This window comes from Dermochelys coriacea, chromosome 6 (genome assembly GCF_009764565.3).
Source record: "Dermochelys coriacea isolate rDerCor1 chromosome 6, rDerCor1.pri.v4, whole genome shotgun sequence".
In the NCBI taxonomy this organism is placed as follows: domain Eukaryota; kingdom Metazoa; phylum Chordata; order Testudines; family Dermochelyidae; genus Dermochelys; species Dermochelys coriacea.
This window is the reverse complement of record NC_050073.1, coordinates 53575665-53593160: the sequence shown is the minus strand read 5'-3', so window position 1 is coordinate 53593160 and position 17496 is coordinate 53575665. Positions and strand designations below refer to the sequence as shown.

The following is a 17496-nucleotide window of genomic DNA, read 5'->3' as shown; positions in this document are numbered from 1 at the left end:
ATGTACATGTCCTTGAGGAGGGCAAACTATGGATACAAGTCCCAGCAATGGCCCCAGTGCACTTTCTCTGAAAAGTTAATATTCTCTATCCCCATTCTCTGAAAACCAAGAATTACTTCAGAGGTATCATTTATGCCCAGCATCTTTGGGTAAATCACACCTGATTGCCTCAAACCTCTGCCACACTTTATGCACAGTGGCCTTTCAACACCAAACTGGTTAGCAACAGACTGGAGCAGTCTGAATTAGCCAGCTTTCAGACAGTGACAGCAACCTGCTTCTGGACCAGTATGGCTACCCTCATACATGCATCATGATGCTGAAGGGTCAGAGAAAGCAGCTTACAAAGCTCTGTAGCTTTTTTCATGCAGCAGTTCTGGACCCACGGCAGGTCAACACAGGCCCGCATGTGCTTGTCACCCTGCGCTAGAAGTGCCCGTGTATACGGGATGCATCAGCGGCTATATCGAGAGAGTCGTGAGCAGCAGCAGCAGACAGTTTGAGTCTTCTATATCTGTATCATTGAACTCCTCTTCCCTCCTCTGTTAGGAACCTTCAGCAGGTCAGCAAACACCTCTGAAATGTCCATCAGTATCTCAGATGCTCTGCCTGTTTCCTGAAACAGGAGTGAAAGCACAAGCAAGAAAAGCTCTTCACACGGTGACTCCTCCATGCTGCTGACTCAAAAAACAGCTCAGCAATTTGCACTGGTGGGCTGCAACATCTTCCTGTACTGTACATGGTGGACAGTCAAGTTTTCCTACACTGAACCACAAATTAAGGGAGAGAGCAGCCACAGCTGGGGAGGGTACCAGGAAGCTTAGCATATGGCAGTTTGACTCAAGTCTGCATACTGCTCTGTGGATACTGGAGCCTGGGTTTGGGGCCCAGGTCCAGAAATTCTTAACTGAAGGTCACCAAAGAATATGGACAATCAAGCCCTGAGCTTACAAACCCAGGATTCACAGATCTGACTCCCACTAACCCAGTGCTTACACTGCCGTGCAGACATACCCAAAGAGATAAACCTATGACATCTTTAAATAAACCCTGCTCATACAGCGTCTGTTCCATATTCTGGTCTCAGTTCACAAGGACATGAAGCAAAGAAATCTGAGGAAGTTAAATATAGCTGGATTTGACTTATGACCACATTCTCAATTACCTTCTCAAGTGATGAGGCTTCTATTATTCTCTTATGATGATATACCACAGCCCAATCGATCTCATTAGGCAAGATATATTCACTGATATATAGCCATTTCCCTTTTTTAAAATCACATCCTATTATACCCTACGTATGCCCCTAAATAAATTATTCTCCATGAAAAACATGTGTCTGTTCTTCAAATCTGAAAAATTATTACAGAGACTCCACTGTAAGACCATGTGAGGTCCACAAGCTTGATAGCTCTGGATCAAGACACTTACAAGCTTCACCGCTAAAGTGCTCTGAATTTTTTCTTATTTGTTATTTAAAGTAAAACATCCACCAAGGTGTTAAATGCAAAAACCTGCAAAATTGTAACATAATATCAGGCTATAAAATGCAAAGTACAAGCAGCACAGCCAATGATGGTGTTAAACTGGAACCCTACTTTGCATTTCCCAGTGTCCTGATTCTAACAATGTGGTATTAACATTTAGTCAGTACAGGGTGTGATTTTTTTGGCATTTAATACAATTAAGTAGGTGGTTCCTTACACATTCTATTCAACTGTAGTCCAATATCTCTCTACATACCAACAGTTGGCCTAACCAAATATGATTGTTTTAGACAATAAGACATAATGATGGTTTGTTTGGAGCCAAGAAATGCAGGAACTCTCTGGAAGATAAATGCATATCAGGAAGAAACAAGAAAATAGCCAAAAGTATAGAGAGTACAAATAGTAACATTGGTGTTTAACCTTAGCAGGGGCCAATTGCATTTTTTATGATAAAGTTCAATTGCCAGAAAAATGAAACTAGTATGATTCAATATGAGCACTTGTTTCTCTCTTGTAGATTCTTGATAGATACTAACTAGCTCTTTTAGTGACAGGTTTACACAGATACATTCTAAACTGCTCATCAGTTGCCCATCCTTTGGAGAGACCACACTTATGGATTATCTCACAAGCTGCAGGTCACACACTGGTGCTGGAAAGTAATGACAATTCTAAATGATCAAGTTCTTCTTCCACTTGTAAGCTAATTTCCAACCTGCTGCAATATTGATTTAAGAATCCCAGATTCTGGCCCTTGTTACAGGCCAGAAGTGTCAGGTGTGACCATTTAATCTTTAAATTTCAAATTAAAATCAGTTTATACAGGGCAAGAAAACAATTCTCACCTCATTTGCTTTTTTGCATGCTCTGCAGAGTACGCAGACATTAATTCAGTACAAAGCAAAATACAAAATTATAAACCATCAAAAAATTTTGCAACAGGAGACAGATAACCCCCATTTTGAGTTTAAGATTTCAGGTAATAATGACTGCAATATTAAGTACGTTAGTCACAGTAAGAGTATACACCCTGGTAGGCATAGGGGAATATTAAAAACCTCAGCATTAGCTAACATGTCTCTTAGCAAACAGAGACAGGCAGGCAAGGTATGGGAAATGGAGTGGATAGGAGCAGACAATTCCAAAACTTTAGGTCAGAGAAGCCCACTAATGTGTGTGACAGACCCAGATCAGTGGGGTACAGGAGTCTGGTCCTATTGGGATCCAGGTACAGGAGTCTGGTAGTAGGCATATATACTGGCCACTGGATGAACAGTTTTCTGTTCCCTGAGTGACCAGAGCAGGGGCTGCCCTAGAGCAATCAGGAACCTGCTAGAACCAATTAAGACCTGTAAGCTAATCAAGACACCTGGAGCCAATTAAGACTTTTCTAGAATCAATTACAGCAGGCAGGCTAATCAGGACACCCAGTTTAAAAAAAAGACCTCCCATCAGTTAGTAGGGGGGCATGCCAGGAGAAGGGCCGGCTCCAGGCACCAGCTTTCCAAGCAGGTGCTTGGGGCGGCAGTCCATGTCCTGCAGCGGCAAATTCGGCGGCAGCTCCACTGCTATTGCGGCGGCAGCAATTTTGCCACCCCAAGCAGTTGCCACTAAATTGGTAGACCCACTCCTGGCCAGGAGCAGGGAGTGAGAAGGTGTGCAGAGTTCAAACTTGATCAGGCTTCAGGAGGAAGATCCTGTTGTGAGGATAAAGAAGGTGCTGGAGGAAGGCCATGGGGAAGTAGCCCAGGGAGTTGTAGCTGTCACACAGCTGATATAGGGAACATTGTAGACAGCTGCTATCCACAGGGCCCTGGGCTGGAACCTGGTGTAGAGGGTGGGCTTGGGTTCCCCCCATCCTCCTAACTCCTGACTGGACACAGGAGGAGTTGACTTGTGGTCTGTGAGAAACACCAGAAGGGAAGGTCTAAATTGGAAAGGGATCTGACCTGTCCCTGACCCACTAGGTGGAACACAGAGACTGCGGGGATTGTTCTCCATTTCCCCCATGCTGGCCAGTGATGAGGTTAGCTGAGTGAACAGCAGGTCTGAGCCACTAGCAAAAGTGGCCAAACTGAGGGCTGCCGTGAATCTCTGAGGCGAGCAAATCCGCCAATAAGCATGGGACCCACCAAGGTAGAGGAGGAACTTTGTCACATATGCTTTTAGAGCATCCTCCGCACATCATCAGAAAAACATCTTATTCCTATCAGCAGTCAGAGATTCAGAGAAAGTAGAGCTGGATAAAAGCTTTATTACATCGCCATCTACTTGCTAGTGTAAGGTTGCACCCTACATTACATTTTCTAATGCATTGTAGAATCTGTTTTTAAATGTCTCAAGTGATGTTGCTTCCATCTCTTTCTTTGGAAGACTATTCCAGAATTCGCGAAATGTTTAGCTAGGAGGGTAAGAGCTAACATTTAACTACCTTTTTACAAGTCTTTTACAAAAATTGTATTGTATTTAACAGTGTGAAAACCAAATGACTTTTCATTACTATTTTTCTCAGTGTTCTTTTGGCCTGCTGCTATATTACCTTGGATGTGATTTTGTTAGGATTCCACAAGGTGAGGAGAGGTCGGGCAGTATTGGAGACTGCAATAAAAACCCAGGGTACTGCAAGAAGTGCTGCAGATGACTCAGAAAGCGGTGCACTTCCCTCCAACTCAATACCAAAGCTACGCTCTACACTGGTATCAAGGAGCACCAAAGTGGCAGAGGTGTCTTCTTTTAGATACTGCAATAGCGTAGGGAAGAGAGAAAGCCAAGAGGCCCTGGCCACTTGAGGTCACTAACACTTACTTGGCATTTAAAGAAAAACAAAAACAAGGATAATATTAATCCTAGTGTCCAAGATAAATACTAGATCAAGTGATTAAATTCTACTTCCCTAAAATTAGAATAGGAAGAATAAACTGTTGAGGAGTGTTATTGCTGCAGCTGTTAAACAGTTGTGCTCATTCGTACCAGATGTGGCTGCATTTGAAGAGGTGGATGAAGTGAACCTTGTGCATTTCCATATGCAAAAATTTTTTGATGAAAACAATATATATTGCCCTCCCCATACCTTTCACACCTGGGTATCTAAAATTAGGCAACTAAATCCATATTTGGGCATCTAAATAAAAGCCACTTGATTTCTCACAGATGGATAAGTGCCCACAAAATTCCATTGAAGTCAATGGGAGCAACAGGTGCTTAGCTTGATTTTTGGACACTGAGCATCTGCTGCTCCTGTTAACTGCAGCAGAAGTTGACAGTGCTTAGGACATGTGAGAAATTAAGTTACATTTATTTTGGTGCCTAACTTCAGGCTCCAAAGTTTGAAAAAAGTGTGTGGGTGTGCGCAAATATCTATTATTTGTGATATACATCCCATCTACACATCCAGATTCTACACATTTTAAAGTAAAAAATATAGACTGTCACCTTAATTATGGAATAAGATATGGTTCCATGCCATAACAGACAGACATGACCAGAGGTGGGTTTTTTTGTTTTTGTTTTTTTAAAAAGACTCATTCCCAGAACCATTTACGAATAACTAAAAAGATGTATTTTCTATCTAAAGAAGAGAACCCCTGACAAAAGCTCCTACTGGCTCTTCCACTTGAAAATCTTTACATTTCGATGATGCATTCTTCCCACAAATAATATACGAAGGCAAACCATGAGTATACATGTAGAATAGGCAGAGTATGAACACCTTCAGGGAAAACTAGATAGTTATTGATTCATCATATAAGCCTACTGTACGGACAAGAACCACTTACAAGAGGTTACCCCTATTTGTCTAAGTTGCACAAACCTCTTTTCTGGAATAGGCCAAGCATTTGAAATCTTTTTATACTCATTAAAAACCGATGCTGTGCACATATACAACATTTATTGAGACAATGATTTCTGGGACATGGTGTGGGCTGGAGAGAGGGATGCTGAGCAGCCAAAGTAACATCTCATTATACCATATGAGACCGGGAGAAGTAGAAGCAAGAGTAGGGGTGAGGGAGAAAATGAAGCCAAGAATTTAAACATTCACGCTGTTTTTAGGAGAGAGTATAATATGGCTGCTGAACTGGAAGTTCATGCTGCCAATGATAAGTCTATTACTGCAATAACACTGAGTGGGTGCTACACCAAGAATCCAAAAGCAATCTGAAATTAAAAATATCAAAAAGAGCTCATCAAGAAGTGCAGTGAAATAAAGCATGAAAAAATACAGCTGACCATTGGGGAACCTGGAAACATAAAACAAAATCTTGGCTGCTTTTAAAATAAAAGGAAGCGGGGTGGGAGCTGCATAGGCTAGACTGATGTTTTACAAGCCTGGCAAAAAATGTTAAGGCAGACACCGTGTGGAGGGTGATGCTCTAGGTCAGTTCTCTCTGCAGACACAGGAACTATTTTGGAGGACAGCAGAGAAATAAGAAAGATCTGTTGGGGGTGGGAGGGGGAAGAGTGGGGGGAAAGAGGGAGGAAGTAGTGAAGCCAAAGATAAGAAAGAATTGTTATTCTCATTTTTTAGGTGGGGGGGGATTGACTTTCAGAGAAGGGAAGTGACTTGTCCAAAACCACACAGTAAGTCACTGGTATAACCAGGAACAGATTACAGGTCTTCAAATTCTCAGTCCTTTATCTTCACCACAAGATCATTCTCTCTCCCGCTTGGGGCTTCATGGACGTAACTTAGGGCAAGATTTTCCACTAGCCATAAACACACAAAAAGCAGAAGCTGTAGCCAGCAACCAAGCAGACAGTTTAAGATCTACTGTGCAAAAAAGATGCCATTGTCAGAGATTTAGTCGGACAGAACCTTGGAAAGCAAAATTGATTGATGGCAGCCCAGTAGGGTTTGACAAAAGATGTGGTTTTGCTTAACTGATTTGCCAGAGCATGACTGAAAACAGTTATGTGGCAGATTAACTGAAAGCAGTGGATGAAACACTCAGTCTCACAAGGCATTTTAATGAGGTTTAATTCTTTAGATTGGCTAAGCAAAGATTATGGTACAGGGCTTAATATAGATCACTTGAAGGGAAACAGATCTGGTACAAATAGGAGCTTCTTTAGAGGGAATTACATCACTACCATTCGGATACCCCAGGGGTCACCTTTAGGGACTTTTTTATACCACGCTTTAAAAGTAAGACAAAAAACTGGCAGGTAGCAGGACTGAGAATCTAGCATGGCTCAAATTTGTAGCACTCTTGATATGGGATTTAAAGCTATGACCATTTAGTCTGCTGGCAATAGTTTGTCTCCAGTGCAGACACTGCAGTACTGTGGGTAAGAAGAAGAGAAAAGCCCATACAATTCATTTGTCTCAGTGACTACAAATATAGAGACTGGCTCCAGCAACATTCTAGATGCACAACAGTCCCCGGATTGAACTGCATAAAGCAGTGGTCAGAACCTAACAGAAGTTACGTACATTAGACCCAAATATTTTGGTCTAAAGTTGAAACTGAACATGTGGCTGGACCTTTAAGAGCTCTCTGATCAGAGTCCACTGTTTCCAGCAAAACATGGCCTAGCCCATTAACATTTATGCACATATACCCAAAGACAGTAATCTGTGAGCAATACCAATATGTGCTGTAAGAACTCAGCTGTGAAAGTGTCCCTGGTGATCCATATACCAACAGAACAAGAGAGTTCAGTCCTGCTGCAAGGGCATAGGAAACACCCTGATGCTTAAATACACATGGCTACCACATGTACTGCAAGTGGGATGAAAATATCACATCTTAACCCCCACGTCTTTATTCTACAATAAAGTCAGTAGCTGTCAAACATGCATCCATGGAATGGATGATAGCTGATATTAGGCTCTTAGACCCGATTTAAAACTATTTATATCCTGCTGCAATAAACACTATTGCACATTGGTGTAGCACTTTTCTCCTGAAGGATCCCACACACACCATACCATGTGCCCCTGTAAAAGGCTCAAATGCATTTTGGCCCTGGGATACACATGGAACTAATGAAATTCAGCCACTTTTAAGGTAGTGGCAGCAAGCAAACAGTGCTCAGCATATTGCAGCACAGTAGGTGAGGGTAAGTTTTGAGAAAGACCCTGCTGTCACAGCTTGTTCTACAGTAAGTCTTCCAGGATCTAGGATAGGAGTGGCCATACTTACTGACCCTCCAAGTCACATACAATAATCTTCTGAAGTTCAAGAGTCACAAGACACACACAACTTGCCCTGCAGAGTGGTGCCTGCTGGGGCCCGGGGCTTCTGCCCTGACACCCCCTTGCGGGGCTAAAGCCCTTAAAACTTCCCTCCCTGCAGTATAGAAGCCCCCAGTCCCACCACTCAGCCGCAGGGCAGAAGCACCAATCTCCCTCTGCCCAGTCTGGTAGGGAGACAATGTGGAGGGCACATGGTGGAGGCTCAGCAAGCCGCACTTTAACTGTAAAAGAGCTGCATGTGGCTCATGAGCCAGAGTTTGGCCAACCCTGATTGAGGATTACCATGCAGATGAGAGGACCTAGTTTTTAGAAGTTCTCATTCAAAAGAGCCCTCCTAAAACGAACTAAATAGAACTCAGTGTGTCTGCATTAGAAGAGATGGTGTCTGCCTGGAATGGAACTTTTGGTGCAGAGAAACACAGATGGTTCAGATACTAGACTCTCGCTTTAGGGCAGAGGTGGGCAAACTACGGCCCACAGGCCACATCTGGTCTGCAAGACCCTCCTGCCCAGTCCCTGAGCTCCTGGCCCGGGAGGCTAGACCCCAGCCCCTCCCCCGCAGCCTCAGCTCACTGCACCGCCGGCACAATACTCTGGGCTGCAGAGCCGCAGCCTGACCCGGTGCTCTGTGCTGCGCAGTGGCGTGGCTGGCTCCAGCTGGGCAGCACGGTTGCCTATCCTGGTGCTCTGGGCAGCGCGGCTGTAGCGCCTCCAGCCACCGGTGCTCCAAGCAGCGTGGTAAGGGGGCAGGGAGCGGGGGAGTTCAGGGTGGTGGTCAGGGGGCGGGGGCGTGGATAGGGGGTGGGACAGTCAGAGGGCGGGAACAGAGGTTGGATGGGGCGGTGGGGAGCAGGCAGGGGTGGATCAGGGAGGGGTGGATGGTGCAAGGGTCCCGGGGGGGCAGTTGTGAGCTGGAGCCAGTTCGCACCAGTTTGCTAGAACCAGTTGTTAAATTTAGAAGCCCTTTTAGAACTGGTTGTTCTGCGAGGGACAACCGGTTCTAAAAGGGCTTCTAAATGTAACCGTCCAAAAGTGGCGCCTTAGGCGCTGACTCTATGGGTGCTCCAGCCCTAGAGCACCCAAAAGGACAATTTGGTGAGTGCAGAGCACCCACCGGCAGCTCCCCGCCCCACCCCGGCCCCAGCTCACCTCTGCTCCACCTCCTCTCCTGAATACGCCGCTCCGCTTTTCTTCTCCGCCCCCCCAAGGCTTCCCGCAAATCAGCTGTTCGCACGGGAAGCCGGGGCGGGCTGAGAAGCAAGCGGCGGCTTCCCACTCAAGCCCAGGGAGGCAGAGCGGAGGTGAGCTCGGGCGGGGGGGGGGGGGGCACGATGAGGGCCGCCCGCGCTGCAGCAGGTAACCCGGGGAGGGGGGCGCAGGGGAACTGCTCCCTGCCCCAGCTCACCTCCGCCACCCTCGGCCTGAGCGGGAAACCACGGCCTGCTTCTCAGTCCTCCCTGGCTTCCCACTGAACAGCTGATTCGCTGGAAGCCGGCGGGGGGGAGGGGGAGTGGCACGCAGAAGCAGAGCGGGGCGATGGGTTCAGGGAAGGAGGTGGAGGCAGAGGTGAGCTGGAGCCGGGCACGGGGCAGGGAGCTGCCGGTGGTTGTTCTGCACCTACCAATTTTCCCCGTGGGTGCTCCAGCCCCAGAGCACCCAGGGAGTTGGCGCCTAAGGCACCACTTTTGATGTGATCAGTGGGGGGAGCGGCTGCTCTCTCTGCTCCCCCACAGCTACGCTCCCCTGCCCCAGGAGCCAGAGGGACCTGCTGGATGCTTCCTGGGAGCTGCCCCAGGTAAGCACCGCCAAGACTCCCCACTTCCCCCCCGGCAGGTGCCTCTGGCTCTTAGGGATGGGGTGGCACCCACTACGGTGGCCCACGAGACCCTCCTGCCAGGTTCTGGGGGCAGTCAGGGAAAGGGGAAGGGGGTGGATGGGGCAGGGGTCCTGGGGGGAGTCAAGGAATGCGGGGGGGGTTGGATGGGGCAGGAGTTCCGGGGGGCGGGGGTGGGCAACAACCCCCTCGTGGGGTGAGGAGGGAATCCGTTGTTAAGATTTTGGCAGCTCATCACTGGGGGGTGGAGGCCAGGCCACGCCTCGCTGTTTGGGGAGGCACAGCCTCCCCTAACTGGCCTTCCATACAATTTCGGAAACCCGATGTGGCCCTTAGGCCAAAACGTTCACCCACCCCTGCTTTAGGGCCATCTCCTCCAAACAAAAACAATTTGGTAATAAGAACTTTAGTGTTTACTACTTACAAAGATCTCAAACCTCCATTAGAGGAGAACAACTGGTTTATAAACTTCCAACAGGGGGGCTCCTCCTACTGCTGTCATAACCAATAATACAGCCTTGCAATCAGAGAGGACCCACCAGTATTAAGGTTAAAACATGCTAAATCTAATTTATAGCTTTATGTTCCCACAGTTTAACATGCCACAGAAGTACAACAGGTCACCAGAGCAAAACAGGGAGCTGCTTTTAAAACCAACGAAAACTTATGCTCAAATAAATTCGTTAGTCTCTAAGGTGCCACAAGTACTCCTTTTCTTTTTTGCGAATACAGACTAATACAGCTGCTACTCTGAAACTTGTTACACTCTAGAATTTGCTGACCTTCAAAGCTAGGTGCTGTCAACTCCTCTGAACTGTTGTATACTGTGAAGTATTTAGCACACCATCAGGGTGAAAAGCACTTCATACAATGCAAGTTACCATCATTAACCATTTTCTAAAGGTGCTTTCTTATTACATAGGATATGGACCAGATCAAAGAGTAAGGAGATGAAAAAAGGAGGTGGCATGAAGTCAAAAGGTAAAAGATCACTAGGCATACTAGCACCAATCCCCTAAAATTGAGGGGGCTGATAAAGCCCCCCATGCGGTATCACAGAGCAGTTTGTAGGACTAAATACTTTATCTCACCCCCATCCAAGGAAGCAAGTAAGGTATCTAAAACCTCAAACACACCACAGATTTCATGTACCAGAACCTATAAGAACATTTGCTCCAAAGCAGCCCCTGGGAGAAACAGGACTGGACAGATTATATACTTGAACAAAAAAAATTTCAGAAACAGACTTCAAAGAGAAACAGCAGAACTAAAATCCATTTGCAAATTTAACACCATTAATTTGGGCTTGAATAGGGACTGGGAGTGGCTGGTTCCTTACAGAAGCAGCTTTGCCTCTCCTGAAATTGACACCACTTCATCTATTGTTGGGAGTGGACTACATCCACCCTGATCGAATTGGTCCCGTCAACACTGGTTCTCCACTTGTGAGGAAACTCCCTTCTCTTTTTGTCTCAGTATATTTATGTCTGCATCTGTAACTTTCACTCCATGCATCTGAAGAAGTGAGGTTTTTACCCACGAAAGCTTATGCTCAAATAAATCGGTTCGTCTTTAAGGGGCCACCAGACTTCTTGCTGCGTTATTAACCATGCAGCGCCCTCATGTGTCTACACAAGGAATTCTCAACAAAAACCTTTAAATTGGTGTCCGGTGAGATTGTTTGCTCTCTGCCTTTTGGCAGGTTTAATTTTGCAAGAGTAACAAACTTTTATATCATACTATCCTTAACAAGTTTCAGAGTAGCAGCCGTGTTAGTCTGTATTCGCAAAAAGAAAAGGAGTACTTGTGGCACCTTAGAGACTAACAAATTTATTAGAGCATAAGCTTTCGTGAGCTACAGCTCACTTCATCGGATGCAAGGTACCACAAGTACTCCTTATCCTTAACAAGACACTCTTACATCATTCTCCATTTGAACTCAAGAAAAAAGGGTGTGTTGATATAGTCAGTAGTAGGGTCCTCTCTCATCACAAGCTAAAATATATACAGTCACCTACAACAGTTGGATTCAGAGCAGATTACACAAGTAAAACAAAAGTGAACTACAGGATTATCAAAAAATATGAAATATTAATAGTACATTCTGGAGCTTGGTTAAGGATAGAAACCCCCCTTACCAATTTCTAACTTAGGCCTGGTCTAAACTAGGAACTTATATCGGTATATCTACATCTCTCATTGGTGTAAAAAATCCACACCCCTGAGAGATGCAGCTATACTGACCTCATCCCCAGTGTCGACAGCGCTAGGTAAATGGAAGAATTCTTCTGTCAACCTAGCTACTGCCTCTTGGCAAGGTGGATTACCTATAGCAATGGGAGAAGCCTTCCCATCAGCATATGCAGTGTTAAGTGTAGACATACGCCTAGACAGTTATCTTAGCGGGCGTAACCAAAATTTCTTCCTTACATGATTTATTTGTAACTATACACTATAGGAATATTTTAATGCCTCAAATCAGGCTGACAGAGGAACATCAGAAAGCAGAGCAACACTATATTACTCATCACACTTATGTAAGCTTATCCAAGTTAAAAGTAGTTTTAATGTCACCATTTGAAATTAAGTTTTTCCCTACTCATGTTGCACTTGCGAAACTCATATGCATGAGAAAAGGTGCTTTGTGACTAGGCAGCTCTGTTCTAGTCACTAAGGGTACTGGAAAGACAAGAGAATAAAACCAAATGAGTTAAAGTCCTGCATTTGCAGAGGAGTGTGCTACAGTATTATTCAGAAACACAATACAATCCCTGTAAGACCAGCTTTTGATTTTACTTTATCTTTATATATAGTACAGTACCTTCCAATTCCCCTCCCTCAAGGATGAGATTAAATGCACTTTTCAGTCTGGAAACTGAAGTCACTATGATGCAACTTAGTGAAATATTGGACTGAGCCAAAAGAGCAGACACTCTGGAAAGCCTGCCGTCCCTTGTGCTCTCATTATAAAAAGGTGAGCAGACACTGTCTCCAATTCATAGATGCCAAGAAACAATAGCGCAGCACAGTTACAACATGATTTACTGTATTTTTTGCAAAGCATTTGATTTAACTGGGAAAATGTTATCAAGAGGAACAGGCAGCAATAAAAAAATGACTGCAAGAAGATGGTGCTTAATTGCATCTTCTATTAAAAGAACTTCAAAGATCTAGTCTTATTGTATGCCATTTTTAATGGCTCTTGTAGCTAAGCTGTTTTGCTATCTCCCAGAATCTCTGTAATAAGTACAGTTGGTGTATATTGTTAGAACCACAGCTTGTGAACTAAAAGAGCTAGCTTAATTTCACCAATATACAGGACCACCTGTAACCACAGCACAATCCTATCATTTTATGGCAGCTTTTCCAACTCTTCCCAGAGGACAGCACAGAAAAGGTAGATTTTCAGCATCCTGGGGATCCATCCCTCTCATTTTGCTACATTTAATTGCACTTTACAAATCAAAAGGTAGACATGGAACTCAGTATTTAAGACAAGGGACATATCTACTGCCCTGATTGTTTACCTGTGGAGTATCTCACCTGCCACATCATCCTCAATACATTTCTGTCCTAGTATCAGCAATGATGGAAAGAGCTGGAGAACATGTGCTTATCCCAGACTACTCAACAGTGCACTCAAGATGAAATATAGCTGCCAGCATTACACGTTTTCTATCACCCTTCAACCTGGCTGGATGACAGGCAAATGCAAAAGACGTCGTCTTTTGCAAGTTCCTTGGCCAAACATTTTATCACAAGCCTTACATTAATTGCTTCAGAAGAATGAAGCCACTGGTCAAAGGTCAGGTACGGTGAAAGCTGCAAAACGTATTCCCTGTATTGTAACACCAATGTGAAAAGATGACATCCTACATTTCACCATTGAGGTTTATTCAGTCTTTAAATTCACTTTAATCCTGACTCAGAGCATAACTGAGATCCTTACCCCCATGACGTGTGGTGGTTGCATCCTGGCTTAACCATCACTACAGACAGAGATGAGACCATTAAAATTTCCGTCACTTAGGCTCAAAACACTGTCCCAAAGCCAGCCCTCTATTAACCCACCAACAATTCTAAAGTTCCAGAGAGCTTGCATATTTGAGGCAAAAAGAATTTGAACAAAACAAGCATTTAGGTGCCTTTTGGTGACCATTCAGGTGTCTCACCCATCACAAGAAATCATGGACTGCATTTCTATTTCACAGAAACACCATCACATTCGATGGCAACCTCACAGCCGGCAACACACCAGGATCCCCACTGGTTTCCACAAAGAAGTAATATTGTGGCCAAAGGGACAGCAATCCTCATATTATGTAGTTAAAAATCTATTTAGTTATCAACTTAAATACAGTATGAGAATTCACAGCCCTTCCACCTGGTCCCAGTACCTTGAAAGTTTAAGATAGTAGTAGGAAGAGGACCTGGATAAGTCAGCGTTGCACCTACCTCCATATTAGAATCTACTGGTAAAGAACCAGCAGAGCATGCAAGGCAGGACAACCAGTACTCAGCACTCGACAAGGAAGCTACAGCAGAATGCTGAGCAAAAGGTGACAGAGCTATTCTACCCAGTACACATCCCCTTTGAGACGGTGACTGTCACTGTGTCGCTTACACAAAAGATGGGCTCTTCCCTTTAAGAAAAGTAATTAGAAGTACAAAATAAAAGGATGTGTGTTCCCACTGACATCTGACAAGCTAGAGACCCCCATTTTAATAGTAAATTGTTAATAAGAGGCTCAGCGCTTTCTGGGTTAAGCCTTCCAGAGAGATTATGAATAACTGTATTTTTAAAAAGTCACTGAATTGGAGACAAGTAAAAGCTAAAGATGAATCATATGTGCTGCAGTGTTCGCAGCTTCTATTCAAAGGAAAGCAGCACCTATTTTGCTCAGCATAGCATTGGGAACATTCACATAGTGAGAAGAGATTTGTTCCCTGTGTAATCCAGGCCACATAATTGGAAATGAGGTTTTTAATTAAAATTGGCATTTCTGATCCTCCTGCTGACTGACAGCCTCTTTCTCGGACTGCTAAACCAGTTTCCAAGAAACGGCAAAAAGAAAAGAAAAAAAAAATCTGGCAAACCTATAAAGCCTGGATTTGATTACTCTGAACTAGGGATGGGTCATATAACAGGGTACTGCAGAGAGGGGCAAGGAGAACGAACAGATAACCTACGAAGGAGGTTTTCCCCATGATTACAGTAAATCACAAATAAGACAAGATAGGAACTAGTTTTCCTCAGTCAACAACCAGGACAATTTTAAATCAGAAGCCTTATTTTCAGAGGGTATGTCTATGTCTACACTGGAGCTGAAAGTTGCAATTTCCACACTGAGCAGATATGCCCATGCTGATTGAGCTAGTGCACTAAAGTGTAACCACAATAGCGCAAGCGGCAGGAGGGCCTTAGCATTCTGAGTACGTACCTACAATCCTGTCTGAGACTGTACTCGTAGCTGCAGTGGTGTGTGTGACAGAAGGGCTAGCTGCCCAAGTATAATCCTGTCTGAAACCATAGGTACATGCTGAAGGCTAGCAGCCCCTCCCACTGCTGGCACTGTTATGGCTACATTTCTATTTTTAGCACACTAGCTCAGCATAGTGTATGTATGTCTACTTGAGCTGGAAATTGCACCTTCCAGCTCCACTGCAGACATACCCAAAGAATCCAATTTCTATATGAGGAACAGTGCATGCACTTCAACATGTGCAGTTTTCTTTGAATAGACGCTCCTGCTGAGAAGTCAAACTCAGCTGTCAGTATTAGCAAAGATTCTTGCCCCCCTTCAAGACAGAAAGGCCCTGTGTCAGGAAAGCTGTACTGGCCAACCAGGAACAATCTCCCAATGGGTTACAAGGAACTCATCCTGGTGGTGGTACTGTACCTTCAGGAGGCTCCTCCCGCAGATGAGGTGGCAGTTCTTCACTGATTGTCTCAGCTTCATCTTCGACCATCTGTGTTTCTGAGCTGGGTCCCTATAGGAAAGAACAGCAAGAAGGACTTAATTTTGGAAGAACCACCACAAGAAGGATTAAGGATTGGAAAATATGCTTTATAGTGAAAGGCTCAAGGGGCTCAATCTAATTAGTTTAACAAAGAGGAGGGAGAGAGGTAAAGTTTTATTTAACCCAGTTTACATTAGGGTGAAACTGAGCCGGAGAAGTTAAGTGAAGTGAGTTGATCACCGTATAGAAGTACTATATGGAGACAAGAAATTTGAGAAAGAGCTCTTCAGTCTAGCAGACAAACTTATACCAAGATCCAACTACTGGAAATTGAAGCTAGACAATTTAGACTAGAAATAAGGAGCAGATTTTTAATCTGGAGGGTAATTGGCCATTGGAACAATTTACCAAGAGCCGTAGTCAATTCACAAACACTGGAAATTTTTAAAATCAAGATTGGATATCTTTCTAAATGATATGCTCTAGTTCAAATGGAAATTATTTAAGTCCTATGGCCTTTTATACAGGAGGCCTCAAACTCATAATCTTTAAGGTCAGAAGGGACCATCAGGATCATCTAGCCTGACCTCCTGCACAATGAAGGCCACAGAACCTCACCCACTCCTGAAACAGACCCTTTAACCTCTGGCTGAGTTACTGAAGTCCTTAAACCATGGTTTGAAGACTTCACGTTACAGAGAATTCACCATTTACACTAGTTTAGTTTAAAATTTGCAAGTGACCTGTGCCCCATTCTGCAGAGGAAGGCAAACCCCTTCCCTCCCCCTCCAGGGTCTCTGCCAATTTGACCTGGGAGAAAATTCCTTCCCGACCCCAATATGGCGATCAATTGGACCCCGAGCATGCAGGCAAGACCCGCCAGGCAGATACCTGGGAAAGAATTCTCTGTAGTAACTTAGAGCCCTCCCCATTTAACATCAGACTAGATTATCACAATGGTCCCTCCTGGCTTTCTAATCTATGAATGAAAAAGGCATAAAGGAGGCCAAGGGGCATGAAGTATTTTCAAGGCAAGGCCGAGTGAGCATGTTTAAAGTCAAGTAGCCCAGTGAACTATCAAAAGCTAATTTTGCTTACCCACTTCAAGCTATATATGTACATAGTATTCAAAACTGATTCTCAAGCAGAATCGCATTTTACCAGATTCCTTTCCATAGCACTCAATTCAATGCCAGTAGTCCGGGGGCCTTTCTAATCCCTATGATTGATATGTTCATAACCTCACATTAGTATGCCCCAGGTAACAGATTTATCATGGACCCTGGTGACAGTCACTTATAGTTAAAGTTGCAGAACAGTTTCCATAACATCTCACTTTTCACACATGCAACTTAAAAGAAAAACAAAACCACCACTTTTGGATGTGAGATTTCCCATGATTTACGTGTGCCTGAAACGTTTTTGGTTGAAGGTCAAAAAAACAAAAACAAACATAAAGCCTCTTCATCCCTTTTTACATTATGAGAAAGTGAACAAAATACAGACTTCCCTTTAAAAAAAATTCTAACTACATGATTTTCTTTTATTTTTGGCACAATCCTACGGTAAAAACAAGTGAAATCTGAAGTTTAGTGTGGACAAGAGTCTCATTAGGGAACTGGGCTTTTGTTCGTTTTGAAAACAACTGGGTTTGATTTAACCAGAGATTTGATTGTTTAAAAATTATGTTCTGAACATATGCAGCCGGAAATTTACAGTGGCTCACTTAAACGTAGGTGTGCTGCTAACATGCTTACAGCTATGTCCAATGAGCAGTGGATTTTTTTCCCCCCAACTAAAAAATTAAATGCTAGAAAGTGTTATTATCCAGTGCTCTGACTGTGTTGCATGATCTTTTCCATCTTACTGATTTTAAGACTAACCCTGCAGTGTTGCAGACTCTGTACGCTCCCACACACAATTTACAAGAGACTGCAATGTGCACTATTTTCTACTCCCATTCTTCTTGTTGAACAGGTAGCTTAAATACTTAGCTACTTAGCCACTGATTT

General features: G+C 44.1%; 1 protein-coding gene across 19 annotated transcripts in view; it reads right to left on the bottom strand.

The window, feature by feature from the left end:
* Window positions 1-17496, bottom strand: part of LOC119857578 (transmembrane protein 263-B-like) — a 312491-nt gene that overhangs the window by 256580 nt on the left and 38415 nt on the right. For all 19 annotated transcript variants that reach the window (XR_006281807.1, XR_006281806.1, XR_006281804.1 and 16 more), the window contains one exon: window positions 15424-15514. Coding sequence is in view for 12 of the 19 variants with exons in the window: in XM_038406699.2 (XP_038262627.1) it covers window positions 15424-15514 (91 nt within the window). In the remaining 7 variants the exon portion in view is untranslated. The remainder of the gene's footprint in view (window positions 1-15423; window positions 15515-17496) is intronic.